At 40.7% G+C, this 22,060-nt stretch overlaps 1 protein-coding gene across 3 annotated transcripts in view; it reads right to left on the bottom strand.

The window, feature by feature from the left end:
* Positions 1-7,209: 7,209 nt before the first annotated feature.
* LOC143028548 (saccharopine dehydrogenase-like oxidoreductase) overlaps positions 7,210-22,060 on the bottom strand; it is a 16,543-nt gene continuing 1,692 nt past the window's right edge. For all 3 annotated transcript variants that reach the window (XM_076190823.1, XM_076190825.1, XM_076190824.1), the window contains exons 2-11: positions 19,574-19,797; positions 17,434-17,540; positions 16,778-16,858; positions 15,733-15,862; positions 13,985-14,028; positions 13,455-13,585; positions 12,333-12,567; positions 10,938-11,105; positions 10,709-10,803; positions 7,210-7,522 (exon numbers count right to left, since the gene is read on the bottom strand). In XM_076190823.1, coding sequence (XP_076046938.1) covers positions 7,429-7,522; positions 10,709-10,803; positions 10,938-11,105; positions 12,333-12,567; positions 13,455-13,585; positions 13,985-14,028; positions 15,733-15,862; positions 16,778-16,858; positions 17,434-17,540; positions 19,574-19,797 — 1,309 coding nt within the window. In that variant the 3' untranslated portion in view covers positions 7,210-7,428. The remainder of the gene's footprint in view (positions 7,523-10,708; positions 10,804-10,937; positions 11,106-12,332; positions 12,568-13,454; positions 13,586-13,984; positions 14,029-15,732; positions 15,863-16,777; positions 16,859-17,433; positions 17,541-19,573; positions 19,798-22,060) is intronic.

Genomic DNA, 22,060 nt, shown 5'->3' with positions numbered 1-22,060 from the left:
ATGGCGTTTCGAATATGATTCGCGATTCTGGGTAGATAATGACTGTCACTGATGTATTGCTATCTGCTTCAGCACTGTGTTCGATGTTACCCACTCCACTTCATCGAAAAAAAATTACGTGTTGGGAATGGTGGTCCACTGCATAACGAATTTCGGAATTCATTAGAATATGTCCACAAGTGCGATACGGTATCCCACATGGTTCAGACCTTGGACCTTTATTTTTCTGATATACTTCAGCCATCCCTATCCAACATTCAAACACTATATTCTTCAAGATGACCTTAGATTATGCTTTTTGTTTGATGGCTAGATGGTTGGGATGGTTTGGGCACATGAAAAAAATGAATGGAGATTAGCAAAATGGGTGTGGAAAGTAAAGGTGGATGAAGTAAATTTGAGTAGATGTAGACAACCGCCGATGAGATGGATGGATGGGGCTGAAAGGAGCTTCGAGCAAGGAATGGAGAAGGCAAGGGATAGGGGTAAGTGGAGGATGATGGTACATACATACCAAAGGCTTTTTCCCCCTTACAAGGGAGGTAGCCAAAACACAATGGCATTAAAACCACTCCCACCCATTCCATCCCCTACATACTCCACTTCCCTCTACCCTCTTCCCTCCCTCTTATCTTGGCACCTCCTGGATGACGGGTCATCCCTGCATCTCGCCCACTGCCCTGGGTCAGAAGCAATGTCACAAGACACAGCACATACCTCTCCACCCCCTCATGCAGAAAAGAAGACGGGAAGAAATCACTTCGGGCTGCATCAAATTATTTCTCATACATACTCTCTCACCCCCCATGCCCCGCTCACTCCCCCTCATGCATCACAGCATCATCCATACACAACCATTCTCCATTCACCCCTATCTTCTGTCCTCTCCTGTCCTTCTTCAACAGATATTCCCCTCCTTCCCAATGCCTCTTTTACCCCATCCATCCATCTCCTCCTAGGTCGACCCCTCATGTTCACTCTTTCCACATTTACCTTCCACTCCTTTTACTAGCCTTTCTTCACTCATTCTTTCCATATGTCCAAACCATCCCAATACTCTTTCATCAACCCTATCTTCCAACTCCCTTTTCACCCCTGTTCTTCTCCTCACCTCCTTATTTCTCATTCTATCCAGCCTAGTAACCCCTATAATACTTCTCAGACATTTAATTTCAAACACATTCAAACTCCTCCTCTTTTTCTCCCTTATGTTCCATGTTTCTGCCCTGTACAGTGCTGTTGGTACAATCATTCCTTCATACAATCTCCTCTTAGCATCCATTCCCAAATGTCTATTTCTCATTACAATTTTTAGTCCACCAAGGCATTTACTCAATTCTCTCAATTTACATTCTGCCTCCACCTCCACTCCTCCCTTTCCTGCCACATTCATATCCAAGTATCTAAAACTATACACTTCCTCCAGTCTCTCTCCCTTAATACTCATTTCCAGTCTGCTACCACTCTCTCCCCCTTGTACATCTCATCACCTTACTTTTACCCACATTTATCTTCAACTTCCTTCTTTTGCACACCTTCCCAAACTCTGTCACTAACTTCCTCAATCCCTCCTCTGATCCTGTCACAAGTGCAGTGTCGTCAGCAAACAACAACTGGCTTATCTCCCACTTTTCTCCATTTTCTTTAACCATCTCCAATCCCTGATCCAATACCTTTGCATTTACCTCTTGCACCACTCCGTCCATGTATAATTTGAACAGCCAGGGCAATAGTGAATGAATTATATTTTGACACTACCCAAAGCGATCTCTTCCTGTCTTCTCTATTTTCTAGGGTCACATGAAGAATTGTCACCCCAGAAAACCCACATGAAAATCATCAACCCAGAAGACCCACATGAAAATCGTCACCCCATGAGATCCCACCTGAAGAATTGTCACCCCAGTACACCTAATATCATACATGCATACATACATATGTACATACATACATATACCAAAGGCCTTTTTTCCCCTTATAAGAGAGGTAGCCAAAAAACAAAGGCATAAAAACCACTCCCACCCATTCCATCTCCATCACACTCCACTCCACTCTACCCTATTCCCTCCCTTTTATCTTGCCACCTCCTGGATGACGGGTCATCCCTGCATCTCGCCCACTGCCCTGGGTCAGAAGCAGTGTCACAAGACACAGGACATCCACAGCAAGGCCGCTTCATTAAATCGGTGACCCCCCTCCCTGTCCCCTCATGCAGAAAAGGAGAAGATGGGGAGAAGTCTCTTTGGGCTGTGTCAAATTATTCCTCATACATACTCCCTCACCCCCAATCCCCCACCCATTCCACCTCATTCATCACAACATCATCCATATATTGTACAACCATTCTCCATTCACCCCTGTCTTCTGTCCTCTCCTGTCCTTCCTCAACAGATATTTCCCTCTTTCCCAAAGCCCCTTTTACCCCATCCATCCATCTCCTCCTAGGTCGACCCCTCATGTTCACTCCTTCTACATCTTCCTTCCACACCTCTTTTACTATAGTCTTTCTTCACTCATTTCTTTCCATGTGTCCAAACCATCCCAATACTCTTTCATCAACCCTATCTTCCAACTCCCTTTCCACCCCTGTTTTACTCCTCACCTCCTCATTTCTCACTCTGTCCAGCCTAGTAACCCCTATCATACTTCTCAGATACCTAATCTCAAACACATTTAAACTCCTTCTTTCTTCCTCTCTTATGTTCCAAGTTTCTGCCCTGTACAGTGTTGTCAGCACAATCACTCCATCATACAATCTCCTCTTAGCATCCATTCCCAAATGTTTATTTTTCATTACACTTTTAAATCCACCAAGGCATTCACTCACTTCTCTCAATTTACATTCTGCCTCCACCTCCACTCCTCCCTTTCCTGCCATATTCGCACTCAAGTATCTAAAACTATACACTTCCTCCAGTCTCTCTCCCTTAATATTCACTTCCAGTCTGCTGCCACTTTCTCCCCTTGTACATCTCATCACCTTACTTTTACCCACATTTATCTTCAACTTCCTTCTTTTGCACACCTTCCCAAACTCTGTCACTAACTTCCTCAATCCCTCCTCTGATCCTGCTACAACCGCAGTGTTGTCAGCAAACAATAGCTGACTTACCTCCCACTTTTCTCCATTTTTTTTACCATCTCCAATCCCTGACCCACTACCCTTGTATTTACTTCTCGCACCACCCCATCCATGTATAAATTGAACAGCTAGGGTGACATAACATATCCCTGACTAATTCCCACCTTTACCTCAAACCACTCACTCTCTCTCCATTTCTAATCCTGACACACACTCTACTACTCTTGTGAAAACTCTTGACAGCTCCTAAAAGCTTTCCTCCTATCCCATATATCTACAATACCTCCCACATTGCCTTCCTGTCTACCCTGTCATAAGCCTTTTCCAAATCCATAAAAGCCCAAAATACATCTTTACCTTTTACTATAGCTTTCTCACATATCTGTCTTACCACAAAAATCTAATCTATGCAACCCCTACCTCTCCTAAACCTAGTGTTCCTCACCAATTACTCCCTCTGTTCCTCTTCTAATCCTCTCAATCAAGATCCTCCCATAAGCCTTCCTAACTACACTTAACAAGCTAATCCCTCTGAAACTACTACATTCACACTTGTCCCCTTTTCTCTAGTAAAGTGGAACTATATAGGCACTCCTCCAGTCCTCCATCACTCTACCCTCACTTAAACAAACATTAAATAACCTCACCAGACAGTCCACCATCACTGTACCTCCTTTTTTTTCAGACATTCTGCATGGCATCCATCCAAACCAGGTGCCTTACCTGCTCTCATCATCTTAACAACTACCTTCACTTCATCCTTCCCAATTTCTCCTCCATTTTCCTCACTCATCACTCTCATTTTCTTAGCGCTTCCCACTGCAACTATCTTTCCCTCCCTATCCTCCTTCACATTTAGCAACTCCCTAAAATACTCTGCCCATTGTCCTCTTACTGCCTTCTCTTCCATTATCATCTCTCCATCTGCACCTTTCAACTTTTCTTCTCTACTTGATTCACCTCCTCTTCCTCTTTTAATTTCTTTCCAAAACATCTTTTTATTACATTCACAATTTTCTGTCAAACTCTTACCCCATTTCACATCTGCTTTCCTCTTTGCCTCTTTTATGCTTTACTTCTCTTTTCTTTGTATCTCTCATATGATTCCCTCGTCCTATTTTGTAACCAATCTGTGAATGCTTGCTTCTTCTCTTCTACAACCTTCTTTGCTTCCTTATCCCATCACTCACTACCCTTCCTTCTATTTCCTCCTGTCCTCCTTGTTCCACATACCATCTTTGCACACCTTGTGACTCCCTCCTTGAACCATCCCCATTCCTCCTCCACTCCTAGTTCTACTCTATCCTTCACTCCTCTCTCAGCTTCTTCTTGTATTCCTTTTCCTTTTCTTTCTCATTTAAGCAGTTCACTCTAAGCACCTCCCTATCTTTTGTCCTTTTCTTCTTTCTCCATCTATCCTCCACTCTCGACTTACCTTCCACCAAAAAATGATTTGATATCCCCACACTCTCTCCCCTTAGAACATGTACATCCTTAACTCTTCCTATTATGCTCCTATTTACCACTACATAGTCCATTAATGCTCTATCTACCACCCTTCCATCCACCACCCTCTCCCATGTGTACTTATCCTTGATTTTCTTCCTTAACACTGTATTTCCTATCATCAACTCTCTAGACACATCTCCACCATCAACTCTCCACTACGATTCTTTCCTGGAACTCCACCCTTCCCAACCTCTCCATCTATTGGTTCATTTCCTACCCTAGCATTAAGGTTTCCCAATACCACTGCATTGACGTTTCTCTCTAATCCCTCTATGCACTCATTTAAATCTATTCAAAAAGCCTCCCTTTCTTCTACACTCTTCTCACTACCTGGCTCATATGCACTTACAAAAACCCACATCTCCTTTCTCAGTTTCACCTTCAGCCACATTAACCTTGAAGAAACCTCCTTCCACTCCACTATACGTTTACCTACCTCTTCACTTACTAGTATAGCCACCCCTTCTCTCCCTCGTCCTTTCTTCACTCCTGAGAACCTCCCAACTACACTCCCAAACTCAGACTCGCCTCTCCCTCTCAACTTAGTTTCACTAAAATCCAACACATCCATCTTTCTTCTCAAACGTACTTCCTATCTCTTCCCTTTTACTCTCATCTGTTCCACATCCACGCACATTAAAAAGAGCCAAACTTTAGGGTACTGGTTGGAAAACTCCTAGACCCTCTTATGCCTTTACTTTTTTAAGTAATGTCCCCTGTGGGGCTACAGGGAGAAGGATGCCTAGTCCTAATCCCCGTCCTGTTTTTCTGGCTTCTTGCGATTCAAGTGGGAAGACTCAGTGGCAGTACTCTTTCCCCCCACCACAGGGGGAATAAAGATTAGGTTGAATGAGGGTTAAGCTTATTGTCAGTCAACTTATATAACCAAAGAATCGTAAACCCAGGATGGCCCACATGAAGAATTGTCACCCTAGGATAGCCCACACAAAGAATTGTCACCCTGTTGAAGTATGGGTGATGATTCTTCGTGATCCATTTTCTGTACGAGGGGACCTGGAAGGGAGGTTGTTGCCATGAAAGTGACGTAGCCCTGCTGTGGATGTGCTGTGTCTTGCTGCATTGGTTCTGACCCAGGCAGTGGGCAGGAGACGGACGATTCTTCATCCATTAGGTGCTAAGGTGGTAGGGAAACAAGGGTAGTGGAATGGATGAGAATGGGTGTGTGCCTTTGACTTGGCTACTTCCCCATTAAGGGCAAAGAAGCCCTTGGTATATAAACATAGGCATACTAGTACAATTCTTGGTTGTCTTGACAGTGACTTCTCTGGCAAGTTGATTTTTGGGAGCATATTATGAAATATTTTTGTGATCTGAGTATATATTTTTGTAAGTACTATGGGGGTACTTGGAGTACATTGTTGTTGGTAATTGAGCAGAATTCTTCTGGAGTTGTTTTTATGTTGCATTACATTTGCTGGGTTTGTGTGATGATGCACAGGGTGGGTGGGTTTGAGGGTTTGTGTAAAATTGGGTGACAATCATTTTCATGTGGTGCTCTGTGGGGTGGATTTTGATTCTAGTGCGGTAATACCTAATAAACGTCGCTTCACATTTTAATGATTGAAAATCCACAGCCCCACAGTGACTGGCAATGGTCCTTATGCCTTACTACAAATCTCTCTGGGAAGAATCTTTGGACTGTTTTCTGTGTTGTATTATAAAGCAATTTCTGTCACCTGCTTATAGTAGCAAGGAGGTTTGTTTTCTATAAGTCAAAAGGTGAAGGAAAGAAATTTAAAGCTCATAATGAGATATCTTGGACCCAGTCCAAAGACCAAAAACCTGCCCCATTGGGCTTTCTCCAGATGTTGACAGGTTTTCGAGATCGGCAACATGATGTCCATTTCCTAGAATAACCACTTGCAGGTACTTATCATTGCAGGTTTAGGTGTGTTCACCTTTACTTATGATAAAGAACTGTAAATTTACACTGTATGTTATCTGATAACTTTACTATAAATCCATTTTTGAGTAATTCCTTCCACACTCACCTTATCATCCAGTGATATTACAAGCTAACCACCACCGTAAACAATTAGTGTACATAGCAATTGTGAAGTTATTTCTAGGTATGAATTAAAAAAAAGATGAAAAAAATTGAATTATTTATTAAATTTCCTTGGAACATAACATGCACATACACCAAAAGATCTTCTCTCCATTTCAAGGCAGGAGGCCTAGTCAAGGTATATGCCCACACTTCACCTATCCCACAACTAACAAACACCCTTCCATTTTAGCTCCTTGTAGATGAAGGGTCATCCCTGTCCCTGCCTACTTCTTGTGCCAGAGGCAATACAGCAAGATACAATACTTCTGCAGCAGGGGCCAACAGCTGAAACTGGTTTACCCACACCACTTCATTACATGGAACATAATAAATCACATACTTGGCAAAACAAAATTACACAGTAAAACTTAAGCTTTTCAACAATGCTTAAAATGACAAACTGACAATTACACCTGAGCCTTGGGAGAGAGAAAATATATATATATATTGCCTTGATTTACTCTAACCACAAACTTATGGCCCCATAGTATTTGGCAACAATCCTCAGGTCCTACCACAGGTCTTTCTGGGAAGAAAATTTGGGATGTTGTCTTTTTTTTTTTTTTTTTTTTCCCTTTATAGTCACTTTCTAGTGTATGCTGGGCTGGTTGACTATATAACCCCTAGAAAGGTGATCTACACTTTGAGCATTTAAAGAGTTTAAAACAAGTTACTATTTGAGTTTGAACAGTAATGGTAATAATAATACAAAAGGTTTTATTTATTCCTGTAAAACTCATTTTACAAAATCATTAATGATCACTGGTTACTTCTGAATTTCAAATGTCATGCCACGGTCCTCGAGTCTTTTAACGATGCCAGTATCCCAGAATGCTACACCAGGGGTCATCACACCACCCCTAAAATGAAGAATGTTGTATATAAACATATGTATGCAAAAAGAATTCATGACAAATACTAAAAACATAGAAAATATATACCAAAAAGAAAGTACTTGAATTCTTACAATCAAGACATGTACACTTTGAAAGGAGATATATTTAATACTGTAATTAAAGAAAAATCTTCCAAGCATTCAACCTACATATAGCTTATTGACATATAAAGAAGTGTATGACTCAAAGTGAGGTCTAACAATATAATGCGAGGTTACATTCCTCAGTGTATGTTGCTGGTTAGTTACAAACACTAGATTGGTCCATAGTAATTGATTTACGAGTTTTATGGTCTAATACCAAGTGCTAGAAGGCCATTCAGTGCACATATGTCTGTTGATAAATATTTAATAAATATAATTATATGGCTTACTGACACAACATTTTCATAATATCAAACACTAAACCTATGGATACAAAACAAATTAATTAAAATATACCAAACTCTTACTTTCATATAAATCTGTAAAAAAAAAAAATAATAATACATACATATACCAAGGCTTTTTTCCCCTTACAAGGGAGGTAGCTAAAAAGGAAAAGGCATAAAATCATTCCCACCCATTCCATCCCTGAATACACTCCACATCCCTCCACCCTCCCTCTTATCTTAGCACATCCTGGATGACGGGTCATCTCTGCCCCTTGTCCACTGCCCTGGGTCAGAAGCAGTGTCGCAAGACACAGCACATCCACAGCAAGGCCGCTTCATTAAATCGGCGACCCCCCCTCTCCGTCCCCCCCCATGCATAAAAGGAGAAGACGGGGAGAAATCCCTTCGGGCTGCATCAAATTTTGCTCACACATACTACCTCACCCCCCATCCCACCGGCCATTCCACCTCATGCATCACAACATCATCCATATACAACCATTATCCATTCACCCCTGTCTTCTGTCCTCTCCCGTCCTTCCTCAACAGACATTCCCCTCTTCCCCAAAGCCCCCTTCACCCCATCCATCCACCTCATCCTAGGACGTCCCTTCATGTTCACTCCCTCCACATCTGCCCTCCATACCTCTTTCATTAGTCTTTCTTCACTCATTCTTTCCATGTGTCCAAACCATCCTAATACTCTTTCATCAACCCTATCTCCCAACTCCCTTTCCACCCCTGTTGTTGTTGTTGTTGTCGTTCCCTAGACTGTCTGTCCGAGCAGTCCCGTCTCCCCAAGGAATGCCATAGCCGAAACTGGGTTTTCCCACAAATCCTTTATAGAGCATATGTTGTGTTGTTTGCGTGCATGATTGTGTATAATGCAGTCTTCCATTATGTGTTGTATGGTATGAAGTGTTACATCCTGGGCAGCTGTTCACAATGTGGTCATCCAGCCTCTTCTGGTAGCTTAGAAGTGCTGGGTGGTGACCGCACCGCAGTCTGGCCAAGTGGACTCTGTCCTTTCGTGGGAGAGAGGATTCAGAAGGGTGGATATCAGGGGGTCTGGTCCCTTTCCCCCCTTACAAGAGAGGTAGCTATAGTCAAAGGCATAAATCCACTCCCACCCATTTCATCCCCACATACTCCACTCCCATTCACCAACCCTTCCTCCCTCTTTTCTTGGCTCCTCCTAAATTATGGGTCACCCCTGCATATCGCCCACTGTCCTGGGTCAGAAGCAATGCAAGAAGACACAGCACATCCACAGCAAGGCCACTTTATTTAATTAGCAACCCCCCCTCTCTGTCCCATTATCCAGAAAGAGAGGATGCGGAGAAATCCCTTTGAGTTTCATCAAAATACCATTCACACATACTCCCTCACACACCCTCACATTCCTCCTAAACCTCTCCACACACTCATTTAACTATTTACAAATAGGGACCTTTGGTAACTGACTGACTGAATGAGAAATAAAATATATCTATATTCTTTTTACTGAAAGAAAGGATCACTCCTGTTGGTTTATTACTTTCCCAAGTCTCACTATGATATTTGGTTTTGGTATCAGTCTTTAAATCCAATCAAAATAAATTTGGATGACTTCTTTCTCTACATCCTACTAAAAAGGATTTCTTCTTACCCTCTTCCTCCCACCCTTCCTCCACTTCCTTAGCTACAAAAGACCCTAGGTATTATATACCTAACCTCACCTTGCTTTTCCCTTTTTCCCCTTACTCTTTTATCATCCCACTGCCAGTATTCCTTCTCTCTTCACCTCTACCACTTCCTCCTCCCATACACACAGTTTTATATCATAAGTACATTCAGAAATTAATGATATATAAAGAGAACTACATTCCATTTTGTAGTAAATAATGTAAGCTTCCAAACATTTTACTATACTAAGATGAGAGGTGTGGAAGGCAGATGTGGAGGGAGTGAACGAACATCAGGGGACGTCCTAGGATGAGGTGGATGGATGGGGTGAAGGGGGCTTTGGGGAAGAGGGGAATGTCTGTTGAGGAAGGACGGGAGAGGACAGAAGACAGGGGTGAATGGAGAATGGTGGTATATGGATGATGTTGTGATTGCATGAGGTGGAATGGGCGGGTGGATGGGGGGTGGGGTAGTATGTGTGAGCAAAATTTGACGCAGCCCGAAGGGATTTCTCCCCGTCCTCTCATTTTATGCAATGGGGGGACGGAGAGGGGGGGTCGCTGATTTAATGAAGCGGCCTTGCTGTGGATGTGCTGTGTCTTGTGACACTGCTTCTGACCCAGGGCAGTGGACAAGGTGCAGGGATGACCCGTCATTCAGGAGGTGCTAAGATAAGAGGGAGGGTGGAGGGGTGTGGAGTGTATTCAGGGATGGAATGGGTGGGAATGATTTTATGCCTTTTTCTTTCTGGCTACCCCCCTTGTAAGGGGGAAAAAGCCTTGGTATATGTATGTATGTAAGATGAGAGGTGCTAAGATAAGAGGGAGGGTGGAGGGGTGTGGAGTGTATTCAGGGATGGAATGGGTGGAAATTATTTTATACCTTTTCCTTTTTGGCTACCTCCCTTGTAAGGGGGAAAAAGCCTTGGTATATGTATGTATGTATGTATAAGATGAGAGGTGCTAAGATAAGAGGGAGGGTGGAGGGGAGTGGAGTGTATTTAGGGATGGAATGGGTGGGAATGATTTTATGCCTTTTTCTTTTTGGCTACCTCCCTTGTAAGGGGGAAAAAGCCTTGGTATATGTATGTATGTATGTAAGATGAGACGTACTTTCGTGCACACACGCTCTTCTCACGGAGGATGGTCATTGCTGAAGCAACAAGCATTATGGATGTAGCTCCATAACCTGGATCAGGGCCTGACACCTGAAATATTAAAAGCAACATCTCAAATGAACATAAAGGTTTTACTACATATGTTTATAATTTCAATTATTCAAGTTAAACAAAAAAAAAAAAAAAAAAAAAAAAGTATCACAACCAAATCTACCATTTTGTACCTTGACAATAATGCTTTGGTCTGGGGGAGATTCATGCTGCTCAGAACCATGGTCCAATTTTTTTGACCACCCTCGACCCATTAATACAGATGTGAACTTGCTCTTTGCTAGTGCACTCCTCTCTGCGCCCTTACGGCTAAAAACGCCTGCAGTCATTACTTCTGGATACTGCAAAATATTAGAACAGCTTTAAAATCCTCACCTGCTTATTCAATTAAAAAATATTTTCAGTTTTTTAAACTTCCCCTGGGTATATATTACATGATGCTGATTGATTCAGTAGTCACAAACTCCCCCATCAGGAGGCTAAGATGGTGCCCCTTTCAGAGGACTTTGTAGCATGGAATACATACATCAAAGTCCCCTTCCTGTTATAAAAGGAATAACTGAGTCAAAGCACAATCTACTTAATATACAATATGTTTAATTCTCTTCCTATCTCAGCACTTTGTGGATGAAGGGTCATCCTTGCCCCTGCCAAACTGCTTTGGTTGTGGGCAACTTGTGACCCATGTTCCCTTTAATTTTTTGCTGTGTGTGCAGAAATTCACTTATGTGCAAACTCTGCCTTCTCTGAAAAGTATGTGCACACCCATGCGACTCACCATCTGATCATTTAAGCAAATATGCACAATTTGTGAGTTTGTATTAAGTATTACTTCCACCAAGCATTGGTGTACCATATTTCTTGAGAATTTGTAAGCTGATGTTTGGGAACTTTTTTAATGAATGTATTTCAATATCATTTGAAAACCTTGTGTGCACACATTTTTCTTTATGTGCGCTAGTTGTAAAATGTGTGTGCGTACATGCGCACAGCTTAGAGGGAACGTTGCTTGTGACCACTTTAACAATAAAAAACCCTGGATAGGAAATGTCACTTAACATAACCAGTAATTCATAAATACTTACTACACATTCAAGTTGCAAGCAATTAATAAAACATTGTGCAATTCAACTTTTTTGTTGACTGAAAATTTCAATAAGTAACCCTGGGGCAGGTAACCTCTAGTCCATGAAGGCCTAGAATCTAGCCCACCCATCTTAGAATTAAATTGGCAGTCTTGCCCACAACTCCCATGTTAACACTAGTAAGCTGAGCTGGCTGGATACTAGACTTTCGTGGGTTGTATCTAGCCTGTGGTTCCATGGGTGCTCACCCCAAAATTAACCCTTATCACTCTAGAATTAACCCAAAATTAACTATATTATTTCCTCCTCTCCAAAACATTATGAACTAATGCCCATGTAACAACATGGCAAAGTCTAATTCTATGACCATGGAGCAAATGTTGCTGAAAGATTGCTACCCATATGAAAGACAAACGTCCTCCATGCTCACAGATCAAAACTTATGACTGGTCTTCTAAATATTAGGAATAGATACTCACTTACCTTCAGCAAGAGTTTCCTAGTGAAAGAGAAGTAACAAAGCACAGCAAAGTATGCCATTCCAAGCAGAACTCCAATGCCTTGAAAAGCATTACGTAGTCCCATGTACCCACGGAACTGCACAGGCCGACGTCCATATTCGTGGAAGAAGTCATATTGTGTTCGAAATGCCACAGGCTCATCCGTAGGCATAGGAACAGCATACAAACCCAATTCATCTCTGTAGTGCAATGGATTCCTGCAAACACCATTATAGTAATCATATAATTAACTTTAATAGAAGTTTATTTTTGTCAATACCATTTGCTATAGTGTCCAATAGGTGTGTCTTTATATGCTGACACCACATGGACCCCTAGAGGCACAATGCCCCTTGATTGGAACCATCTACCTCACCAATACTCAAGAGCAGTTTACAACCACTTACTTCCACCTACAGATACAGGTCTAAGGGGCTGGTACCTGATCCTCTTGAACAAGACCAATGTTCACCCACTCTCTCTGTATCAAATATATTTCCTTCATCTTTTCACACATGAAGAGTTGACAACCAGTGACTGCCCCCTTCCTATTGCTAGTATAAGCTAATGACACAAACTGTTCTACACTAAAAGAATACTTACAACAGTCCAATGTTTCTTCCTAAAGAGATCTGTGGGAGGGCTTGTGGACCATTGCTAGCCACTATGGGGCTGTGGGCTTCCATTCAATGAAACTTGAAGCAACATTTGTTATCATAGCCCATACAAGGAAAATCAAACATCAACTGTTGAAAATTATCATGAGAACCCACGAATATAAACTGTTGTTCAGGGCACCAAGGTCATACACATGCCAAAGACTGCAAACATCCTAAACTAACATGTAATCTACATAAATATACAAAGACCTTGATTTACCTTATATGGAGGAGGGGAAGGGGTGACTTAATTCTACACGAGGGGAGAATATAAGATGAAAAAATCCCTTGGCCTCTCACTCCACCCCATTTAGTCATTGGTTATCATATGCAGAGAACACAGTATAAGTATTCAGGTCTCCAACCACAACACATAATCTTGTGGAATATAATTCCAGTGAACAGATGACCAGATGCACTAAATCATTGACATTGGCTCTACTGACCTTCTTGGTAATCGGTGTTTTGGGGAGGGTAAGCGCAGGGGCAACAACCGACGTCTAATCTCCCTAACAACATCTGCATTGGAAATGGCCAAAGCTGCCGACTCCATAGTACCTGTGTGAATCGGGGCACCCTGAAATTAGGGAGACACAAAAAATGGAGAACAACTAATCTCTGGAGTACAGTACAGTATAAGGTATGCAAGTTGGATATAATAATAGATGTTGGAAGGATTACTAGGGGCATAATAGGAACCTAAGTTAATGAAATGTATGCCAAATGGGATGGCTGACCATAGAGGGTCATGAAAAGGAAAAGAGTATCAAGTAGGTGTACAAGAGGTGAAAAGAAAAACCTACACATACATACATATATATTAAATGCAAAGGTTAATGAATACAAGATTAAGGAAAGGATTGCTATAGATTTGAAATCACAATAAAATCAAAGAAGGAAACAGAAAAGGGTTCTAATACAGTCTGATAGGTTCTGATACACCTTATGTTAAATAACACATTAATGGTTTACTTACTGATCCCCTAAATATGACACAGTTTTCTACCGAGTTGATTTCACCTGAAAATATGAAGATGTTTGGTCAATATGCAGATCAATTATCAATATGTATATGCTGTACATACATACATTTAACAAAAGGGGTCTTTCCTCCTTGTAAAGACAAATGACAAATCAAAACTTCACCTGCAAACATCCAAGTGTAACTCATTGTTCCATCCATCACTTCATCTACCTAGATCAAGATCATTATAGGTAACTGCAATGGCCCTTGTGAAGCTCCACTAATCACTGCTCTCCATCCAAACATACTATCCTTTACCGATGTTCTCATGTGCTTATAAATAAATACAAAGGGACTCTTCTCTTCTACAAGGGGATGGGCAAATCAAAGCATACACCCACCACACAAAATCCATTCATTGCCCCTCTCATTTGAGCACTTCATGGATGATGGATCATCCCTATACTCTGCCACACTGCTTGAGTCAAAGAGAATACAGAAAGACACAGTAAGGCTCAACAGCCAAGCAATTACTTCATTACATGATGACCCCTCCCCTTCCGCCAAACTCATTAAAAATTTATGGAGTAGACATGAAAAACAGACCTTGGCATTCCTTTATTGACAATTTCTCTCCATTCACTCCAATGCTTTGTACTCTCTTCATTGCTCAACAGACATTCCTCTTATATCCAATGCCTACTTTACCCCATCCATCTACCTCATTCTTGGTTTTCCTCTCAAGTTCACACCATCCACTTCTACTTTCCACACTTCTAAGCTACCAGAAGAGGCTGGATGACTGCACTGTGAACAGCTGCCCAGGATGTAACACTTCACCCCATACCATACCACACTTAATGGAAGACTGCATTATACACAATCATGCACGCAAACAACACAACATACACTCTATAAAGGATTTGTGGGAAAACCCAGTTTCGGCTGTGGCATTCCTTGGGGAGACGGGACTGCTCGGACAGACAGTCTAGGGAACAACAACAACAACTTTCCACATTCTTTCTGCTAGTTTCTCCTTACTCATTCTCTTCATATCTTTAAACCTCTCCAGCAGTCTTTGATCTACCCTATCTAACAATATTTACATTTCATCCCTGTTGTCTGCCTCACTTCTACATTTCTCACAGTATACATCCTTTCAACACTTACTATAACATCCAAACACTTAATTTCAAATGTGTTCATAATTTTCCTTTCCGCTTCCTTCAAAATTTAAAGTATCTGCACTATACAATGCCATGGTTATAATCACTTCCTCATACACCTTTCCCTTTATACTTTTCACTTCCACTTAGTGAAACTTGAGGCAGCTATTGACTGAGTGAACCTCTTTCTATCCTAAACATCACTACACATTCTACAACATCTCTCTATCCCCCTTTTATACACCTCCAAGGTCATGAAAGCCCAAAAGATATCCTTAACCTATGCCAAAAACTTCTCATACCTATTTTATTATAGATATGCAAGTAACTGTAATTACCTAATTGTAATACACAAAAATAGCTATGCTCATGTGGTCCTGCCTCTTCCTCCAACTCCTCATTCATTCTCTCTGATCTATATTATCTGACAGCTTTCTTTCCACCTATTCTCAGCCTCACCTTCACATATCTCACTCTACACATTCTTGTAATACCTATTATCTTTCTCAAACACTTGACCTCAAAAACATTCAATGGACTTAATTGTGCAGACAATACGGTGAGATGAATTCTGTCAAAATTTGTATGAAGTACCTTCAAAGTTCTGGATCATGTGGTTGATACCCATTTCTACAGGTATGGAGTCGTATCCACAAGCACCAACTATATGAACACCTGCTTCACGAGCTGCTTCATTATACTCCAGCTGCATCCCTTCCAAGAACTGCAACAAAAATGAAGAGATAAAGGTGTTACTCTCATATGTAACAGTTAGCAAATCTATCTACCTTTAAACCAAGGGATTTTTTCCCCTTACCATGGAGGTAGCCAAAACTCAAAAGGCATATACCATCTCCCACACATTCCACTCCCATCCACCACCCTTTCCTCCCTCTCATCTTAGCTCCTAATGGATGATGGGTCATCCTTGTACCCTGCCCACTACCCTGGGTCAGGAGCAATGCAGCAAGACACAGCAAGGCTGCTTCACTTAATCGGCAACCACCCCTTTCCATCCCCTTATGCAGAAAAACAGAAGACAGGGAGAAATCCCTTTGGGCTGCATCAATATTATTCACACATAACCACTTCCTATCACCCCCAATCCCCTACCCCCTCCCTTCCTTGAATAAAAATATTATTTATACACAGCCATTTTCCACTAACCCCTATCTCCTGCCTTCTCCCTTCCTTGCTCAACAGACATTCCCCTCCTGCTCAACGCTCCTTTCACCCCATTCATCCATCTCATTCTCAGTCACCCCCTCATGTTCCATCCTCTTTCCACAATTGGCAACTATTACTTCATTAGTAATAGTTAGCATTAGTAATAGTGAGAAAAACTATTACTAAAAGTTAGCATTAGTAATAGCAAAACTTACTTCATTAATACAATTGAAAAGGCAAGACAAAAATTATGAAAGAACATCAGATATAGTCAATAAGTGAGCATCATAAAAAAGCAAAATTAGAAAACAAAACTTAAACCAAAAGGACAAAAGCCAATCTAAAATAAATAAATAAATAAATGAAAAAAATAAAAATACATACATATACCATGTATTTGCATATATGCATTTTACCAAGAAAAATAAATAAATACATAAAAAATAAAATAAATTAAAAAGAATACTCATACCTGAGGTTCTCCTGAGATGTCAACATGGCTTGCACCTTTACTGATGCATGCTCTTACTACACATTCCCCATATCTTGTGTACTGAAACAGAAAGATGACAATATAATATACATGCTCAAAGTATATAGAATGCAGATGAAATGAACTTGAAAGGAAGACCAAGAATGAGGTGGAGGGGATAAAGGGAACTTTGGATGCATGTGGAATGTCTGTGGAGTAGGGTTGAGAAAATGTAGAAGACAAGGGTGAATGGAGGAATACTGAATGGATGGAAGAATACTGTGGCCCAAAAGTATGCTCCCCTCATCTATTCTGTAAAATTTTTGAGTGACAGAAGAGGGGACTGCCATATAATGAAGTGGTGGGGAGAGATAAACTACCTCTGGTTGTCAGGTCCTGCTGTAGAACCAGTGTCTCACTGCAATGCCTCCAACCCAAACAATCTAGTGGGGGGACAGGGATGACTTCATCTATGAGGTGTTGAGATGGGAGGGGAGTTAAATGGGTTTTAACATGTACTGTATGTATTATTTGTGCACTTTAACTTGGCCACCCCGCTTATAATGGGGAAAGGCTCTTTGGTCTGTGTACATTTGAAATGAAATTAATTATTTGTACTTTCTCCAAAACAAACAAAAAATATCCATGTTACCTACTGGTCCAACACAGTTGATGATCACTTTGGCCTGTGCAGCCATAGCATCAATGGATTCTTGATCCCCTACATCTGCTTTAACAACAGCAACATTACTCAAGTCCAACCCTGTTGTGCAGAAAGAGAATATATATTCAGTGCATTTCTTCATATTCTGACAATTCTTGTTAATAACTTTTGTCTCAATTTTCACTGACTGGAAACCAACAATTCAAAAGTGGTTGGCAATAGTCCTTAAATCCTATCATATATCTCTCTGGGAAGAAACTTTAAACTAATATTTGTGTTGTTAGTGTCAGAGTCTAAGTCACTGATATATAATAGAGAAGGGGAGTAGGTACCAATTGTCACTTCTTCCATGAAAATATGGAAGAAATATAGTTGAAGTTAATCAAGAGAGATCTTAGACCTGGTCCAGAGACCAAGTGATTTGCACCTCTAGATAAAGATGAAGAGGTTGGCAGTTTTTCAAGATGGGCAGCAGGAAGTTAAATCCCTCTAATGTCCATCTTTCAGGACCACCACTAGCAGGCACCCATCATTGGTTTCAGAAGAGAATGAGAAGAGGTGGTGTTCTAGGAGTGGTACAGGAATGATTTAAGACTAACAGCAGAAACAAGGGTCAATTTAAGTTAAAAAGCGGCTAAGCATTCCTCTATAAATAGAAATTTGTTTCTGAACATGGAAAAATGCTGCATGACCCACCCATAGCAGATGTCACTAAAATCCCTAAAATATGTGAAGTTCACAAAACTGCAAAAACCACCTCAGTGCCTGGTAACTTGAAAACATATTTTAATATCAGACAGAAAATAAGCTGAATAGAAGTACGTTTGCAGATTACAAAGGATTACAAAGGTGGAGCATGCTGACAGGAGACCTTTTGGTCCATATCTAGGTCGGATGCGAAAAAAAATCATAATAATAAAATAAATAAAAACTATAATAATGTAAATAACAAATAAAATACATAAATAAATGCATAGGTATAGTTAAATAATAAACAGGTAAATAGTAAATAATAATAAATTGACATATAACTAATAATAAATGAAAATCAGACAGACAAATGATAACAAAACAAAAACAATATAAAATAAATTATAATCATTACAGCATCTTGCTTAGGTGTTTATCTAAATGATTCTTAAAGCTTCGAACTGAACTACATTGCACTACCTGTGCAGGAAGTTTATTCCATTCATTAACTACACAGTTGGCAAAGTTGTTTCTACCTACTTCCAAATTGAATCTATTTCCGGACAGTTTGAGACCATTGTTTCTTGTCTGATTCTCATTCAATGTGAAAATTTGGTCACTTTTGATGTTGTCAATTCCCTTTAAAATCTTAAAGACCTGTATCAAGTCACCTCTGAGTCTACGCTTTTTTAGGGAAAACAGATTCATATGTTTTAGTCGATTTTCGTATGATTTATTTTTTATATTTGGAATCAGTTTTGTGGCTCACCATTGTACTTTTTCCAATCTGTCAATGTCTTTAATGAGATTCGGTGACCATATGGAAACAGCATATTCCAAATGTGGACGAACTAACGATTTATATAGCTTGTTAATGAGTGATGGACTTTTGAAATCAAAAGATCGCGCAATCAGTCCTAGAATCTTATTTGCTTTCTCAGAGGCTGAAATACACTGCTTGGAGGATTTGAGGTCGTTACTGATAATTACGCCGAGATCTTTTTCACTATCCACTTTTGTTAACGAATTTCCAAATAACTTGTAATCGTACTTACTGTTATTTTTACCTATGTGCATTACCTTGCATTTACTTGTGTTAAATTTCATTAGCCACTTTTCAGACCATTGCTGTAATTTATCTAAATCTTCTTGAATATCTAATTGGTCTGAGTGATCATTTGCCACTCCGCACAGTTTTGTATCATCAGCAAATTTGGAAACAGTAGATTTTAGTCCATGGTCTATATCATTTATATATACTAAGAATAGAAGTGGCCCAAGAACGGAACCCTGAGGAACTCCACTTGTAACATTTTTCCGTCTAGAAGTTTTTCCATTTAAAACAACTCTCTGTTTTCAATCATTCAACCAATTACTAGTCCAACCTAATAGGCTACAACTTATTAACAAGGTAATTCAAAAGCATTTTTCAAACCACCTACCTGTCTCCTGACTTGCAGTTTCAATAGCCTTGTTTAGTTTATCAGTACTTCTTCCAGCAACAGCCCAGGTCAAAGGTGATTCATTCTTTTCTTTTTGTGCCACTCGAGCAACTTCCTCTACCACGAATTGTCCTGTGTATCCTGTGGCACCAAATACCACCAGATCATATCGCTGGCCAGCAGCTAATGAAGCCATACTGCACTTGAAAGCTCTCCCTACCTGCCTGAAAATTAATGTCAAATTATTCAAAATATATAAATAAGTATACATAAGAATTTATACATCATTTAAAATTTCAAACATTTCTAGATATATGTATCAAAAGCATGTGGAATGTTCTTCTATTTATAAGCTGAAATGCAATCATTGTGTAACCCCAGCTATGATCTACATGCATGAAACTTGGAAACAAAGGTGAAAGAGACAATGTCAAGGAGTGCAATGATGATATCTTCAGTGGGAATAGCACTGAAAGACAGACAAGTTAGGTATAAGAGCAGGCTGGAGTAAAAAGATATTGTGGAGGTGATAAAAGTGAGGAAATTGAACTGGGCAGGTCTGAACACTACAGTGGTGGATGGGCATTGGAGCAAGTACAGGGTGGGGGAAAACCGATTGAGCAGTTTAGAGGAGTCAGTGCTCAGGGGGAGGGGAGGGGAGGGGGGTGCGGGTGGTTTTGTTCCGCTCCTCAGACATCTCCATTTCAGTAGCCGACATGGTGTGGACGGGAGCACATCGTGGCTTTGCTGTGCGTGCATATTTTGAGAACAATCAATCTGCGATTGCAACGCAAAGAGCTTTTCGGCAACGGTTCAATATTCCACGCAACAATGCTGTTCCTCAGGAAAACACAATTCGGTCCTGGGTTAGGCAGTTGGAGGCAACTGGTAGCACACTAAGAAGAGATACACATGGCTGACGCAGGTCCATCAGAACACCAGAAAATGTCGAGAGGGTGAGAGCAGCAATCATCCAGTCGCCAAGATGTTCTGCACGAAGGCATGCCGTTGCTTTGGGAATCTCCTCATGCAGTTTGAGGAGGATTCTGCATATGGATTTGAATTTCCATCCCTACAAAATGATGATGGCTCAAGAATTGAACCAAGCAGACTTTGTCAACCGCCAAAATCTGTGAGAACATGCTTGAACAGATTGCTCCTGAGGCAGCGTTCTTCAGTAGTGATGAGGCACATTTTCACCTCTGTGGGGCTGTAAATAAGCAAAATTTCCTTTACTGGGCTGAAAATAACCCCCAAATTATCCAGGAAAGACCGCTACATTCCCCCTAAACTTATGGTGTGGTGTGCCATCTCACAATTTGGCATGATAGGCCCATACTTCTTTGAGGAGGACGGAGTAACCGTGACCATGAATTCCGAACGCTATGTTGCAATGTTGCAAAATTTCCTGCAGCCCAGAATGGAAGATTGTTGAAAATGAAGGATTGGGTGGATGTGTGGTTCCAGCAGGATGGGGCTACAGCTCACACAGCCCGAATTTCACTCAATGTTTTGAGAAACATGTTTCCCGGATGTCTGGTTTCTCTGAGGGGTGATTTAGGGTGGCCTGCGCGGTCACCTGATATGAGCATTTGCGACTTCTTTCTTTGGGGACATCTGAAAGAAAAGGTGTTCAAAAGTTGCCCTCACACCCTACCACAGCTAAGGGAGCGGATTATTGAAGAGGTTAACGCCATACCCCGCAGTATGTGTGAACGTGCTGTAGGAAACTTCAGAGAACAACTCCAACAGTGTGTTGCAGCTAACGGCCGCCATCTTGCTGACATTATTTTCAGAAAATAAGGATTCTAAATGGTATGTTATGCTAACCTCGAGAATAATAAACTTTATTCTCTATGTACCTCCATTACTTTTTTATATCTCCTCAAAACTGCTCAATTGGTTCTGCCCCACCCTGTATGTTACTGAATGGACACTGCAAGATGGGAAACATGGAAGAAGGAGGACAGACAGAAGATGGAGTGATATCAAGCTTATAGGAGTGACATAACAGAGGTTGGCACAGTCATGCAATTCATGGAATAGATCGATAGATGCCTTAATATAGCAGTGGACTCCAAATGGCTGATTAAGTTTACATATTTACAACCATTTATACATGGGTTAACATATGGGATTGTCCTGTACTTAAGGTATTTGTCCTGCATCCCATATCAACCCTCCCCGGGATGCTTTTTGTCCCGCATTTTCAAGATTTTAAACACTTTGCATAATTTTTTTTTTATAAAATTCTACATTCAACAGGCATATTAATTCAAAAGGAACAATATCCAAGTGAAATTTTATATATATGAGCACTGAGCGGATCTGGCAGAGTTCATCACAAATGCTCAAAACAAACCTCAACTCTTGAAAGCAGTTGCCTCAAGTGCAAAATATGACAATTAAAAATAACTGACTAGCCACAAAGAACTGAATTGTTCTTACTAAAATTATAAAAATGTTTTCATTTGCATTTTTTCTGCA

Source organism: Oratosquilla oratoria, chromosome 9, assembly GCF_046742065.1.
Source record: "Oratosquilla oratoria isolate Oo_2021 chromosome 9, ASM4674206v1, whole genome shotgun sequence".
In the NCBI taxonomy this organism is placed as follows: Eukaryota; Metazoa; Arthropoda; class Malacostraca; order Stomatopoda; family Squillidae; genus Oratosquilla; species Oratosquilla oratoria.
The sequence above is the reverse complement of the archived record's forward strand: the minus strand, read 5'-3'. Positions and strand labels throughout refer to the sequence as shown.